Below are 16718 nucleotides of genomic sequence, written 5' to 3' on the forward strand. Positions count from 1 at the left end.
ACACAGAAAAATCTTTTTTCATAAAATACCAAAAAGGGTATTAATCAAAATCTAGGGAAGGGGGAAAAACTAGGAGAAAGCGAAGAAATATTCCTCCTTCAGATGACGCCACTGGACAAGTGTTGTAGATGATGCAACGATCATAAGTTGTTTGCAGTGGGAAAAGGTTATACAAAGGGTCAAAGACATAGTTATTAGATTTTTCGACTTTGCTGAAGAAAATGGCTATCTCAAAATTTTGATCGAGTGACTTTGGGAAAAAATGAGCGTGGGAGGGCGTCTAGTTGCCCTCCAGTTTTTTTGTCACTTGAAAAGAGCAGTAGAACTTCCAATTTCAGTTCGTTATAAAGATGGTTAAAGGTTAAAGGTTATACAGATGGGAGAAAGAAGTTATATTGCTAATATCAATTCTGAGGATCGATTGGAGCTTGCCCATGACAGTTGACGAAAGGCGTGTAACTCTCCTTCTCTAATGAGGGTCGAGTGCTGCCTGCCTAAGTCAGCCTTAAGCTTGTGGGTGGGATTCTCGCGATGGGGGAAAACAATAGCTCTTCTATAAAGGATAAAAAACAGACAAGCAAGCCCTGTCTCACACAATGCCAAAAGGGGCACAAATTAACCAGCGGCTACTGGTGCTATTTTTTTGGGGGGGGACGGAGGCAACGAACATTTATGGCCTAAGCCTCAACTCAATATTTGGTCCCATGCCCAATTCCTAAAAACTCACGGAAATATCAAAAATCGTCATTTCTTTGCAAAATCTTCACTAGAAGGAGTAGTCGTACAAACTTCGAAGGGAGATCATTCGATTAAAAATCTCAAGTTTTCGTGCCTATTTAAGTGTCAAAAGTTATCAGGGAGAAACTAGCCTCCTCCCTAGGCCCTCTTTTCCCCAAATGTATCTCATCAAAATTTAAGATAATCATTTTGTTCAAAACAGTCCAAAGATCAACATATAACAATGCCTTGAGGGTTGACACAAACCCTAGAGCCTGGGGCATGGTTCGTAAGTTATTCACTATGGGTATATAAGTTTTTCATGGAATGGATGGTCGTATAAGCTTTGGAGGAGGTTTATTTAATTGAAAATAAAAAGTTATAGTTTTCTTTTAGGAGTGAAAAGTGGTAGGAGGGCAAATTACCCCCTCCCCAAATGCATCCCATAGAAATTTTTAGACAGCAAGGGCAACTAGCCCCCCCCCACGCCCTCCTTTCCAGAAATGCATCCGACTAAAATTTTTAAAGAACCATTTAGTTCAAAATACTCCAAAGATCATACAACAATGCCTTCAGGGTTAACATAACTCTTCAGAGCCCGAGGGCAAAGGTTGTAAGCTATGCCCTGGGGGCATATAAGGTTTTTATTGAAATTAAAATTTCGAGTACCCTTTTTAAGAGTCAAAAGTGATTAGAGGTCAACCAAAGCCCCCTCCCCGCACAACTACTGCTATTACTACTACTACTACTACTAATACTACGACTACTACTACTACTGTTACTTAATAACTCCAACTACTACTTCAATTGCAACTACTTGTAAGACTATTAGCATTAAGAAGAAAAATACTTCAAAGAGGGTCAAAAGGGTGCATCAGCAATATTTTGGAATAGCTTTACGTATCAAGATGAAACTTCCGGGGTATCATGAGAGGGGAGTTCAACTGACCAAAAGGCAACATGTAAATGCTACTACTGATATTAATACTACTACTATTACCGTTACTACTTCTACTAATAAAACACGACTACTGGTACTACTTCTCCTCCTCTTTATAATACTACTACTACTATGATGCTAACACTATTGCGGCTAAGTGTATGAAAGTATTTGAGAGAACATTGAGCAGAAATTTGAACTAAATCAGATTTCTGAATCAATTCAGCTCTTATTCAACATAACTGAACGGTCAGGCACTTATGTCTTTGAAGATGCTGGTTATGCCAACCCTCCATAGTTATGCAAGTTACCCATTATGCATTAAAAATTATATAAAACAGTTCGTGGTAACGAACTGTAGTAAGGAGCGACCCGGTTCAACAGTAACCGAAACTCTAAAAATTGGAATTTTGATATCAATAGTTCCATCAAAAGAATTGTATTTTTATGCTGATTTTAGGTATACAAGTTTCATCAGTTTTAGCCTTATCCGTCAAAAGTTACGAGCCTAAGAAAATCTACCTTATTTTAAAAAGTAGGGGGAAACACCCCCTAAAAGTCATAGAATCTTAATCACACCATCAGATTCAGCGTATCAGAGAACCCTACTGTAGAATTTTCAAGCTCCTTTCTACAAAACTATGGAATTCTTCAGAAATGTACGGAAATATGGATCACCGTGGTTAGGTGAATGTCACGAGAGGCCTCATTCTAACGGAAATTAAAAGTTCTAGTGCCCTTTTTAGGTGACCAAAAATAATGGAGGGCACCTAGGCCCCCTCCCACAGTCATTTTTCACCAAAGCCACCGAATCAAAATTTTGAGACAACCATTTTGTTCAGCATAGTCGAAAAACCGAATAATTATGTCTTTCATGACGACTTGATCACCCACAGTCCTCGGAGGAGGGGCTGCAAGTTACAAACTTTGACAATTGTTTACATATAGTAATGGTTATTGGGAAATGTACAGACGTTTTCAGGGGGACTTTATCGCGTTGAGGGGTGTGTGTCGGGGGGAAGGGGTTACACAAGAGGATCTTTCCATGGAGGAATTTGTCATGAGGGAAGAGAATTTCCATGAAGGGCCGCAGGATTTTCTAGCATTATTAAAAATAAACAATGAGAAAATAAATAAAAAAAAATTTTTCAGATGGAAGTAACCAGCAGCATTAAAACCTAAAACGAACAGAAAGTATAACGCATATAAGGGGGTTCATCTTCTCTGAAATATCTCGCTCTTTACTAAATACCACGTTAATTATTTTTAATGGTTTTAACTATTATTCTACGGCCTTTGTGATTCAGGTGTCATTCTTACAGAATTAGGACAAAATTCAAGCTTCAGTTTAAAGAGCGAGGTATTTATCCGGGGGAGGGACCCCCCTCAAATACATAATAAAAATATACAAATATAGAAGTTCGTTACGTAAGTTAATTCGTAAGTTATGTATATTTTTACTAATGAAAACGTTTGTTAAAAAAATAAAAGTTCCAGTTGTCTTTTTAAGTAACTAAAAATTGGAGGGCAACTAGGCCTCCTCTCACACTCCTTTTTTTTATCAAAATCGTCCGATCAAAACTATAAGAAAGCCGTTTAGCCAAAAAAAAATAGCAAATTTCGCTTTAATTATTCATGTGCGGTGAGCCAAAATCAAAACATACATTAATTCAAAGACGTTCAGAAAACAAATAAGGAGCGAATTTTCCTCCTCAACGCCCCGCTCTTTACGCTAAAGTTTCTTACTGTTTTAAAAAGTAGAGTTAAGAGAAAGAGTCAAACTTTAGCGTAAAGAGCGAGGCGTTGAGGGGAAAAGCCCCTTTCATATACGGAGTAATTTCTGTTCGTTTTAAGTTTTAATGCTGTTCCTTACTTTCATTAAAAAAAAAAAACTTGTTTTTTTATTTAATTCATTAAGATCCGATAACCCAATCGTAAGTAAAAAATACCTCATTTTTTCTAATTTTTACACTCCTTCCACCTCCCCCCCTCAGATGGTCGAATCGGGGAAAATAACCTTATCAAGTCAATTCGTGCATGTCACTGACACGCCTACCAATTTTCTTCGTCCTAGTACGTCCAGAAGCACCAAACTCGCCAAAGCACTGGAAATCCCGCCTAACTCCCCCAAAGAGAGCGGATCCAGTCCAGTTACATCAATCACGTATCTACAACATTTGCTTATTCTACCCACCAAGTTTCATCCCGATCTCTCCAATGTAAGCGTTTTCCAAGATTTCTGTTTCCCCCCTCCAACCGCCTGTGTCCCCGGATCCGATTCGAAATGAAAATGGAATATCTGGAACATAAAATATTTCCATATATCAAGTTTCATTAAGATCCGATCACCCATTCGTAACATAAAGAAACCTCAATTTTCACGTTTTCCAAGATTTCCAGTTTCCCCCTCCAACTCCTCCCAGTGTCGCCGGATCTGGTAGATCTGATCACCCATTCGTAAGTTACAAATTCCTCATATTTTCTAATTTTTTTCAACTACCCCCCCCCCTCAACTCTCCCAAAAAGAGCGGATCCGGTCCGGTTGTCTGTCACGTATCTTGGACTCGTGCTTATTCTTCCTAGCAAGTTTCATCCTGATCTCTCCACTCCAAGTGTTTTTCAATATTTTTGATCCCCCCCAAACTCCCCCAAATGACACTGGATCCGGTCGAGAATTAAAATAAGAGATCTGAGTAACGAGGTCCTTCTAAATATGAAATTTCATTAAGATCCGATCACTCCTTCGTAAGTTAAAAATACCTCATTTTTTCTAATTTTTCAGAATTAACCCCCCCCCCCCCCCAACTCCCCCGATGAGAGCGGATCCGTTCCGGTTATGTCAATCACGTACTTAGGATTTGTGCTTATTTTTCTCACCAAGTTTCATCCCGATCCCTCCACTCTAAGCATTTTCCAAGATTTCCGGTCCCCCCCAACTCCCCCAGTGACACTGGATCTGGTCGGGATTTAAAATAAGAGATCTGAGCTACGAGGTCTTTCTAATATGACATTTCATTAAGATCCGATCACTCCTTCGTAAGTTAAAAATACCTCATTTTTTCTAACTTTTCAGAATTAACCCTCCCCGCAACTCCCCCAAAGAGAGTTGATACTTTCAGGTTATGTCAATCACGTGTCTAGGACCTGTGCTTAGTTTTTCCACCAAATGTCATCCCGATCCCACCACTCTAAGCATTTTCCAAGATTTTATGTTTCCCCCTCCAACTCCCCCCAATGTTACCGGATCCGGTCGGGATTTAAAATAAGAGCTCTGAAACACGATATCCTTCTAAATATTAACTTTCATTAGGATCCAATCATCCGTTCGCAAGTTAAAAATACCTCATTTTTTCTAATTTTTCCGAATTAACCGTCCAATAACTAACCAAGCCAACTCAAAACGAACAGAAAATAACATGATTAAGCCTGACACACCCATGCCTTCTGAAGACCACAACCTAATTTGCACTTTAGTGAAAAAAACACAAATGAATGTGGATTGACAGTTAATACGTATAATGATATTTATTCCTTAAAGTTTTAATAGTTTTTTATTAAAGTTAAAAAGTGAAAACATTCAAAACGTATTTTATTTTCAGTAAAGTGCAAATTATGTTCTGGTCTTCAGAAGGTATGGGAGGTTGCCCTATTTCTGCTAATTTCCGGTCGTTTTGAATTTGACTCGGTCAATTATTAACTTATGTTCGCTTTGGGTTTTATTTATTTATTGGTTATAATTTGTGGTAGTTTTACGCTTAGAAGATTAATTGAATTTATTTCTGCTTATTTTTTGTTTATTGGAACTTTTTACTTTTCTTTGAAAAACTTATTCTATGGAAAACGTTTTTAGATTGATTTCCAAAAATAACTATTTAATTTTAGCTGGTGCCTTCAAGCATAGAACAATCTAAGCGTAAATTTTTATATGCGTTAAGCATCCATCCCTACAGACGAAAGAAATGTTTATTGGGAATGGGCAAGAATAGGACGCTTGTTGCTTTAACTAACATCAATAAAAAAACCTAATATCATAGAAAATTCGATACTACTCTCTGAAATATAAAGGACAAAATAACTGTATAGTCTATACGGAATAAAGCAGTAACGCCCTCGGCAGTAATAAAAGCCATAGCATAGTATTAGTTTTTTCTGCATTGAAATGTTAGATAGAATTCATTGTTTGCTTTTTCGTAGAGATCACCATGAGTTTCTAACCATCAGTCTCTGATGCTCTTGGGATAAAAAGAATCTAAATAGTCGTAAATTTATTATAAGAAGAAACATACGCAACTGTACCTATTGGTAAGTTCGACGATACCCCAACCTGAAGATGAATTCACCGTAAAATCGCAGAGTGCAACTTGAACTTTTTTAATCCAGGGTCGACCTCGAAAGACTTCAGTACCTAGTTGAAGCTTCTGAATGCTTAAATGGAAACGATAGTTCTGCCCACCTAAAAACAAAAAACAAAAAAACAACTAATTCACTAAGTTTGTCATTATAGGTTATTCCTATCTAGATTAATTTTTACTTTTTTATTTTATCCTAGTTTAGGATCTCAGTAAAAGTTTTGTCTTAAATAAACAAAGTTTTATTTGAATTTCAGCTTAACGGCTTAGAAAACCCACAAGTATTATTTCCAAGGTGATAAAGAACATTTAAAAATTTACCCCCGAAAATTTACAATTATTAAAAATGAAGATTTTCTATTTTGACAAGGGATTACAACAATTCAAAAACCTTAAAAAAGAAAACCAAAAGTTTGAAGCTTTGTACATACCCTTGTTTGAAATCGGACTAGCTTCAATGCTTAAATATCTTTGAAAAGACAGCGTGAAAAGATATTAAATTGCGTAAAGAGCAAAAAACTGGTAATTGCAAAAACATTTGTGTATATTTTTAACAAGGGATTACAACAATTCGGAAACTTTATTAAAAAAGAAAAACCTTTTAGAACGCAACCAGGTATATAAAGTCAGTAAGAAGGCCCAAAAATTGCAATTATTACAAATGATGATTCTCTATTTTGACAAGGGATTACAACAATACAAAACCTTAAAAAAGAAAACCCAAAGTTCGAAGCTTAGTACATATCGTTGTTTGAAATCGGACTACCTTAAATGATCAAATATCTTTGAAAAGACATCATTATGAAAAGACATTAAATTACATAAAGAGTAATTTAAAGAGTTGTATTTTAGATTCCGCTACATTAACTAATTATCTTAAATACAATAGTTTACAAACTTTTCTCAGAAGAAAAGGCTTTTTTGGCGATTGGTCCCTAGACGGCATACTTAACGGTTTCGCCTTTTTTATTACAGGAATTCTGAAATTTTAAAATTACTTTGCTTTTTTGTTAGATTAATTCAACTAGCTACTTGGTGAAGCTTACAGATTTAAACGCAATATATAATGTCAGTAGGAAGGCCCAAAAAACGAAAATTTACAATAATAGGAAACGCATTAGCGTTGCTTAAGTAAAGAGTGATGTGGGCACAATGTATTATTTATTTATTTGCCCTCGTGCGCTATTCTAGAAATCACTGGGTCGGTATGATCACACCTGGGAAAAAAAAAAACAAATAAACACGCATCCGTGATCTTTCTTATGGCAAAAAAGATTGTTCTTTTGTTAGATAAAATCACAATGTATTATTTATTTATCTTCATCCTTACTTTTTTGGTCTTAGGCAAGGGCACTTCGTATCGAAGGACATGTCGTAGAAATTTCAAAAAGGACTCATTCGATTGGAAATTAAGACGGATAGTGACCTTTTTAATAGTCGAAAATAACTGGAGAGCAACTTAACCCCTCCCGTGCCCACCATTTCCCCAAACAAATTCAATCAAAAATTTTATATAGCCATTTTATTCAACGTAGTTAAAAGCTCCAAAAATTATGTATTTAAAGATGACAACCCCCCCCCCCTCACTCCACGGCTCTCGGGGCAGGGGTTGTAAGTTATGCTCTCGGGGCATTTACGGTTTATATAGAAAGGGTGATCGTATAAACTTCGGAGGGGGCTCATTCGACTAATAATCAGAATTTTTAGTGCCCTTATTGAGATTCAGAGTGATCAGATGACGGATAACCCCTCCCCCATACACCTCGTATTTTCCAGACATGCATCTAAAAATTTTTAAGATGGTCATTTATTGTCGTAGAAACTTCAAAAAGAGCTCATTCGACTGGAAACTGAAAGATGAAGTGCCCTTTTCAATAGTCAAAAGGGATTGGAGGGCGACTAACGCCCTTCCCACGCCCACCATTTCCCCAAACACATCCAACCAAATTTTGAGATAGTCATTTTGTTAAATGTAATTGACATGTATAGAAATTATGTCTTCGAGGATAACAACCCCCCACAGCCCTCAGAGCAAGGTTTATAAGTAATGCCCTGGGTGCGTTTAAGGTATGTATAGAAAGGGTGTTCTAGTGCCCTTTTTGAAGATTCAATGATCAGAGGGGAGATCCCCCTCCCACATCTCGTATTTTTCAGAAATGAACCTGATAGAAATTTTAGATGGCCATTTGTTGTCATAGAAGCTTTGAAAACATTCAATTGGAAATTGAAAGGGCTGGTGCTTTTTTTACAGTCGTAAGTGATTTGAGGGCTATTAACCCCTCTCACATGCCCAAAATTTCCTCAAAGACATCCAATCCAAATTTTTAGATAGCCATTTTGTTCAACTTAATTGAAAGTTCTTGAAATTATGCCTTTGAAGGTGACAACCTCCCCAAGGCCCTCAGGAAAAGGGTTGTAAGCTATGCCCTGGGGACATATAAGGTATATATAGAAAGGGTGAAAGCATAAACTTCAGAGGGGGCTCATTGGATTGGTAGTCAGAAATTCTAGTGCCCTTTTTCAGATTCGAAGTGATCAGAGGGTACATGCTCCCCCCCCCGCCCAAGCACCTCGTATTTTTCCCAAATGGATCTAATAGACATTTTGAGATGGCCATTTGCTGTCGAAAAAAAACTTCGAAGACAACTCATTAGATTGGAAATTGAAAGAGGCAGTGCCCGTGTTAATAGTCGAAAGTAATTGGAGGCTAACTAACCCCCTCCCATGCCCATCGTTTCCCCAAACACATCCAATAAAAATTTTGAGCTAAACATTTTATTCAACGTAATTGAAAGGTCTGGAAATTATTTCTTGAGGAATGACAACCCCACACTGCCCTGAGGGCGAGATTTGTAATGTTTGCCCTGGGGGCATATAAGGTATATATAGAAAGGGTGATCGTATAACCTTTGAAGGGGACAAACTGGATTGGTAATCAGAAGTTCTAGTGCCCTTATTAAGATTCAGAGTGGTCGGAGGATGCATACCTCCGCCTCTCCACTTCGTATTTTCCCGAAAATATCTGATTTTGATTGTGAGATGGCCAATTGTTGTCGTAGAAACTTCGGAAATAACTCATTCGACTGGAAATTGAAAGGACCAGTACCCTTTTTAATAGTCAATATTGATTGGAGGGCAACAAAATACGTTTGAAATGTTTTCCTCTTTCTTGCTTTCATAAATGAAAAATTATCAAAACCTTAACAAAGAAATGTCAGTATATGTCAATATAACTGACAATCCATTGTCATTTGTTTGTTTGTTTTTTTTTCAGTAAAGCGCAAGTTATGTTCTGGTCTTGAGATGCCATAGGGGTTATCAGCCCTACTCATGATAATTTTTGCTTGTTTTGAGTTTGACTCGGCTATTTATTGTAATTTCTGTTCGTTTTAACTTTCATTTATTTACTGATAGTGATTTGTGGTAAAAATACGCTTAGAAGATTATTTGACTATATTTTTGCTCATTCTCGGCTTAATGGGACTCTTTACTTTTCTTTGAAAAACTTGTCTTGTGGAAGAAAATTTTTAAAAATTAATTATTACAAATGAAGGGATTGCAACAACTCCAAATCCTTAAAAAAGAAAAACAAAAGTTTGAACCTTAGTAGATATCGTTGTTAGAAATCATACTTGCTTCAATTATCAAATATTTCATGAAAAGACAGCAAATTGTCTCAAATTGTTTACAGTTAGAAGACATGCGACAATGAGAATCCATATTTACATGTCTGCTGCGTGCCGAGTGTCGGGTTACTATAGAGCTCCCGCACTATATATATATATATATATATATATATATATATATATATATATATATATATATATATATATATATATATATATATATATAATGAAAAAAGAAATCACCAGTGCAACAACACAGAAATAAACGCACACCATAAAACCAAAAAAAGAATTAAACCATATAAATAAAAAAGAAAGACAGAAGGAGGAAGGAAGACATATATATATATATATATATATATATAGCCTAATGAAAGGATAAATAAAGACAAAGAAATAAATACGAATAAGCAAAGATAAAATTCCTTAGTTAACCGAGCACCCTATTGTTAGGCTTGGTAAAGATAGTAAAAGCATGCAAACCTTCTAAAATATTTATTGGATAACGAACATTTACTTTTGTTGAAACACGCACGTAAGAAAAGATAATTATCAATTCATCTTACCAGTAAAGCGAAGGGAAAATCTTGAAGGTAGAATTGCATAATGACCTATTTCGGCTAAATCAAGGTCACATCGGGTTATAGGTAGAACCTGACCAGAAGGATCGTACATATGCCCTTGAACCTCACTAAAAATGATAAGGACATTGACAGAACTATGATTACTAGAAGCATGAATACTTAGATTATAAAAACATTTAATTATAACTTTAAGGAAAACAGTTTTGAGTCATGAATAACTTGGTACACTGTAAGTTTTATAGGAAGTTAATCTGAAAAAAATCCCGGCTCCAATAGTAACCGAAACTCTAAAAACCGAATTTTTACAACAATAGCTACATAAAAAGAATCGCATTTTAATGTTATTCTAAATATATAAGTTTCATTAAGTTTAGACTTACCCATCAAAAGTTACGAGCCTGAGAAAATTTGCCTTATTTAAGAAAATAGGGGGAAACACCCCTTAAAACTCATAGAGTTTTAACGAAAATCACACCATCAGATTCAGCGTATCAGAGAGCCCTATTGTGGAAGTTTCAACCTCCTATCTGCAAAAATGTGGAATTTTGCATTTTTTACCACAAGACAGATCACAGGTGCGTGTTAATTTGTTTTTTTTTCCAGAGGTAATCGTATCGACCCAGTTGTCCTAGAATGTCGTGAAAGGGCTCATTCTAACGGAAATTAAAAGTTCTAGTGCCCTTTTTAAGTGACCAAAAACATTGGAGGGCACCTAGGCCCCCTTCCACACTCATCTTTTTCACAAAGTCACCGGATCAAAATTCCGAGATAGCCATTTTATTCAACATAGTCGAAAAACCTAATAACTATTTCTTTGGGGACGACTTACTCCCCCACACTCCCCGTGGGAGGGGCTGCAAGTTACAAACTTTGACCAGTGTTTCCATGAAGTAATGGTTATTGAGAAGTGTACATACGCTTTCAGGGGGATTTTTTTGGTTGGAGGGAGGAGTTGAGGGGACGGGATTACGCGAGGAGAACTTTCCATGGAAGAATTGGTCAAGGGGGAAAATTTCCATGAGGGGGGAGGGCATTTCCATTAGGGGGGCACAGGATTTTTAGTATTTTTTTTAAAGAACAATGAAAAATAGCATATGAAAAAATTTTTCAACTGAAAGTAAGGAGCAGCATTAAAACTTGAAATGAACAGAAATTATTAAGCATATGAGGAGTTCACTTCCTCCTAATACCTCGGTCTTTACGCTAAAGTAATTTTATTAATTTCAACTATTTATTCTACGGCCTTGGTGATTCAGCGGTCATTCTTAAGGAATTGGAACAAAATTTAAGCTTTAGTGTAAAGAGCGTGGTATTGACGAGAGGATGAACCCCCTCATATACGTAATAAAAACATACGAATTTAGAAGTTCGTTACGTAAGTTACGTATATTTTTACTAATAAAAACGTTCGTGAAAAATTAAAAGTTCTAGTTGCCTTTTCAAACAACCGAAAAATTGGAGGGTAACTAGGCCTACTCCCCGCTCCTTTTTTCCGAAAATCGTCTGATCAAAACTATGAGGAAGCCGTTTAGCCAAAAAAATTATTTAAATATGCAAATTACGTTTTAATTATTCATGTGCGGAGAGCCAAAATCAAAACATGCATTAATTCAAAAACGTTCAGAAATTAAATAAAAAAACAAGTTTTTTTAACTGAAAGTAAGGAGCGATATTAAAACTTAAAGCGAACAGAAATTACTCCGTATATGAAAGGGATTACTCCCTCCTCAAAGCCCCGCTCTTTACGCTAAAGTTTTTTACTGTTTTAAAAAGTAGAGTTGAGAGAAAGTCAAACTTTAGCGTAAAGAGCGGGGCGTTGAGGAAGGAACAGTCCCTTTCATATAGGGAGTAATTTCTGTTCATTTTAAGTTTTAATATCGCTCCTTACTTTCAGTTAAAAAAACTTGTTTTTTTTTATTTAATCATATACCGAGTCAATCTTAAAACAAACGGAACTCACTGTTAATGATCTGTCTATATAAAATCGATTAGTTGTGGGCATCAAGTCATGGCTAATTGTAGAAAAAGCCAAGACAGATAGTCCAATTGAATGACACGTTACCATGTTTAAAAGATAACACCAAATTACATTGGTTCAAAACATATAACTATACTTTGTTTTTAATTTATGTAACGGTTTCAACAATTTGATTCCACCAGCTAATAACCCCAAATGCACACCCGAAAATCAATATTATGTACTTAGAGCAAGTGCCAAACCCTTCTCTTTTGTTTTTTAGACGGAAATTCTTATTTTGGTTTATTAAATAAATATAAAACAAGTTTTTTTTGCTGAAAGTAAGGAGCGACATTAAAACTTACAACGAACAGATATAATTCTGAATATGAAAGGGGCTGTCCCCTCCTCAACGCCTCGCTCTTTACGCTAAAATTTGACTCTTTGTCACAAGTCTGCTTTTTAAAACAATCAAAACTTTAGCGTAAAGAGTAAGGCGTTGAGAAGGAGACAGCCCCTTTCATATACTGAATAATATATGTTTTAAGTTTTAATGTCACTCCTTACTGTCAGCTGAAAAAAAACTTGTTTTCTTTATATTTAATTTCTGAACGTTTTTCAATCAATGCAGGTTCAAATTTTGCTCACTGAATATGAAAAATTAAAAAAAAATTTGTAAATTAATCTTGGCAGATTTATTCCGCATATGAAGGGGTTACCCTCCTCGATACCTTGCTCTTTACCCTAAAGCTGTTAACACTTTCAAAACAGCTTCTTATTCTAATCAAATGGCCCCCGTGTTTCAGCTTTAGTAAACAGTAAAACTTTGAAGTAAATAATTCGGTATTGAGGAGGGGGAAACCCTTCATATATGGACTAATTTCTGTTCCTTTTTCAAATAATGCCGGTAAATCTGGCTCACCCTCTATAAAATATACCCTTCCTCTTCATGAAATATTCCTCAGTGGAAGTTTCATCTAACGTAAAGCGCATTCCTCCCTCCCTGTCAAATACCCTCCAGACAGCTTCATCCTCACTGAGAATCCCCCTCCTCGTAAAACTGCTTGCGGAGGATTCAGCCTTAAAAATAATCCTTAGCATCCTTTCATATGAATAAGACCTTCATCTCTAGTCGGTTTCTTGATCACTCCAGGAATGACCCCTTCCGTGGAAAGTATTTCCCAGAAAACAAAACACACGGAAAAAAAACCCTGGAAAATTTCCCAGGAACGTCTCGACATGAAAAATTTGGCAAGGAGAATTTAAGACAATTGAAGAGAATTTCATATAGTAATTGTGTCAAATCCCCCAGAGTAACATATCCCCTGGTATATTCAAGCCCCCGTAAATTTCCCTCCCAAAGGAAGATTCTCCCCATAGAAATCTACCCAAAGCACACCCCCCCCCCAAAAAAAAATGTCTGTATACTTCCCAATAACAAATACTATACGTAAACAATGGACGAATTTCAAAACTTGCAGGATTCTTCCCACGGACTTTGGGGGTTCATTTTACACCTAAAGACATATTTATTTGATCTTTCAACAGCACTGAATAAAATGGCTATCTCAAAATTCGATCAGATAATTTTGGAGGAAAATGAGCGTAGTTACCCTTGAATTTTTTGGTCACTTAAAAAAAACACAAGAACTTTTAATTTCCGTTTGAATGAGCCTTCTCCCGATATTATAGGACTAATGATCGAAACGATCACCCCAGGAAAAAATAAAACAAATAAATACGCATTTGTTATCTTTCTACTGGCAAAAAATACAAAATTCCGCATTTTCGAACAGTTCGTGGTAACGAACTGTAAGTAAAGAACAGCCCGGCTCAATGTAACCTAAACTCTAAAAAACAGAATTTTGATACCATTTCATCCATTAAAAAGATGGATTTTTATGCTGAATTTAAATATATCAGTTTCATCAAGATTAGTCCTATCCAACAAAAGTTAAGAGCCTGAGAATATTTGCCTTATTTTTAACAAAAGGGAGAAACCCCCCTAAAAGTCAGAGAAGCTTAGTGAAAATCATACCGTCAGATTCAGTATTAGAGAACCCTAATGTAGAGGTTTCAATCTCATATCTGCAAAAACGTGGAACTCTGTATTTTTTGCCAGAAGAAAGATCACGGATGCGTGTTTATTTATTTTTTCTTCCTAGTGGTGATCTTTCGCCCCAGTGGTTCTAGAATATCGCGAGAGGGCTCGTTTGAACGGAAATTAAAAGTTTTAGTGCCCTTTTTAAGTGAACAAAAATTGGAGGGTAACTAGACCCCCTCCCACGCTCATTTTCTCCCAGAGTCACCTGATCAAAATTTTGAGATGGCCATTTTGTTCAGCATAGTCACAACATCCAATAAATATGTCTTTGAGGATGACTTAATCCGCCAGGGCCCTCGGGGAAAGGGCTGCAAGCTATGCATTTTGCCCATTGTTCACATATAGCCTAGTATTGGTTATTATGAAGTATGCAGACAATTTCAGGCGGGGGTCTGGCGGGAGGTCAGGGGGAAAAGTTTACATGGGGGGATCTTTCCATGAAGGAATTTTTCATGGGGGAAGAGATTTTCCAGCATTATTTAAAAAAAAATCAAAAATTAAATAAAAAAACCAAGTTTTTTCAACTGAAAGAGAAGAGCAACATTGTATTTAATTGCGGAAGATTCAATGGCACCTAGCCTAATCCTGCAAAAAAAGCTTTTACCCTGGATGAATTAAATTGCACAGAAACGAATCTTAAGCTGAGATTTCCCGTCAGATTAAGGCTAAACTATCAGACTCTGGTAAGGCAAATCAAGCAATTGATACTATAGTACACAAAAAAATTAATGATACTATTTCCATTGATTACAACCCAAAATTCCAAAAAATTGAAAAATCGTTCAAAGGACTATTTGTCAATATATATCATCTTTATGAGAATCTTGATAAGCCCTCAAACACAATTTACCTCCCATATATCCCAAAAATCACTAGGAATCTTAAAAAAAATATGCACACAAAATAATTTGTATGTTGTATTTACCGATAATTTGAAAATCATAAATCTCCTAAATTCTGGTAAAGGTAAAACTCCAGTAACTCGCTAAAGAGGGGTCTATCAAATACCATGCGATTGTGGCAAATTCTATGAGGGGTGAACTCACCAGAATTTAGAGATACGCCTACAACAGCATAAAGACGATATTACCAAAGCTCTAAATTCTAATATTGCTTCTGTGTCTTTTGATTCTGCTTAAAGCAGCCATGTATTTGAAAATCCTAGCCATAAAATACTTTTTGAAGAATCCCCCTTATTAGCAATGACTTAGGCATGAAGCAAGTAGTACGAGAAGCGATTGAAATCAGACTTAAAGTTAACAATAATATTTACTTAAATAGGGACTTGGGAAAATATTCACTAAATGCTGAACCTGCCGGTATGAATTTCATTGAGATTCTATTATTTTAGGGGGTTTTTCCGTATTTTTTCGAAAATAAGACAAATTCTCTCAGACTCGTAACTTTTGATGGGAAAGACTAAACTTGATGAAACTTGTATAGTTAAAATGAACTTAAGAATTTAATTCTTTTGATTTATCTATTGGTTTCAAAATTCCGTTTTTTGTAGTTTCGTTTACTATTGAGCCGGGTCGCTCCTTACTTACAGTTCGTTACCACGAACTGTTTGATACTGGATCGTCAAACGGACATTTTGACAATATTGACAGTTTTAAGCTTTATTATTAAACACTAATATATTTACTCCCTTTAGACTCAGTGTTTGTACAAAGTAAAACATTATCAAAGTAGTTTGTTCAAAGGAAAGCATTAAAACTAAGATTAAGAAAATCAAATAAACATTTTTTTTTTTAATTCAATATTTTTAATTTAATTTTGAATGCAAAAGACCAATATATTTGGCACCTTTATGCTGCGTAACTATAAAAAATTAAGTCTTTTTCAAAGTGATAACGAGATAATTACAATCACTCCTGGAAAAAATAAATACATGTTAATAAAACACAAAAAATGTACCCGTTCAGGGGGAAAATACAGAAATTCCCAGCATTCCGTTCAGGGGAAACATTCTGATCATATTGACTTCATATGTAAGCTCATGTGTACTCTTGCAATGCAAGTAAAAGTTGACGGCATATTTTTACCGAAACTGTCACGTGTCAAGTTGTTTTCCTTGTGTATTCTATAATTATACGAACTTTCTTGTGTACTAATAGCTGCAATAAACACTAATAAACAAATACATATTTAAGACCACCATAAAAAGCTGATTTTTTTACTTAATGTAACCAATAGTTAGTCTCTTATGCTTTCGTTATTGACGAGGATCGTTATCTACTTACCATTCATTACTGTAAAAAATTTGATTTGATTTTTTTGTTGTTGTTGCTCAAACCAAATCATATAGAGAAAAGGTTTGTGGAAAACTGGAAAGGGGTCGCTCAGTCACAAATTAGAACTTATTACTTATATTTTCCTTATTAAGGGTCAAAATCTACGGGCAGGAAGCCAACAATGGGGCAACACACAGTTTTTCCATT

General features: G+C 35.8%; 1 protein-coding gene across 1 annotated transcript in view; it reads right to left on the reverse strand.

Moving 5' to 3' along the window:
• Positions 1 to 16718, reverse strand: part of LOC136036178 (uncharacterized phosphotransferase YvkC-like) — a 142161-nt gene that overhangs the window by 83558 nt on the left and 41885 nt on the right. Inside the window, exons 8-9 of the mRNA XM_065718246.1 lie at positions 10199 to 10323; positions 5954 to 6110 (exon numbers count right to left, since the gene is read on the reverse strand). Of these exons, the coding sequence (XP_065574318.1) occupies positions 5954 to 6110; positions 10199 to 10323 (282 nt within the window). The remainder of the gene's footprint in view (positions 1 to 5953; positions 6111 to 10198; positions 10324 to 16718) is intronic.

This window comes from Artemia franciscana, chromosome 15, assembly GCF_032884065.1.
Source record: "Artemia franciscana chromosome 15, ASM3288406v1, whole genome shotgun sequence".
Lineage (NCBI taxonomy): Eukaryota > Metazoa > Arthropoda > Branchiopoda > Anostraca > Artemiidae > Artemia > Artemia franciscana.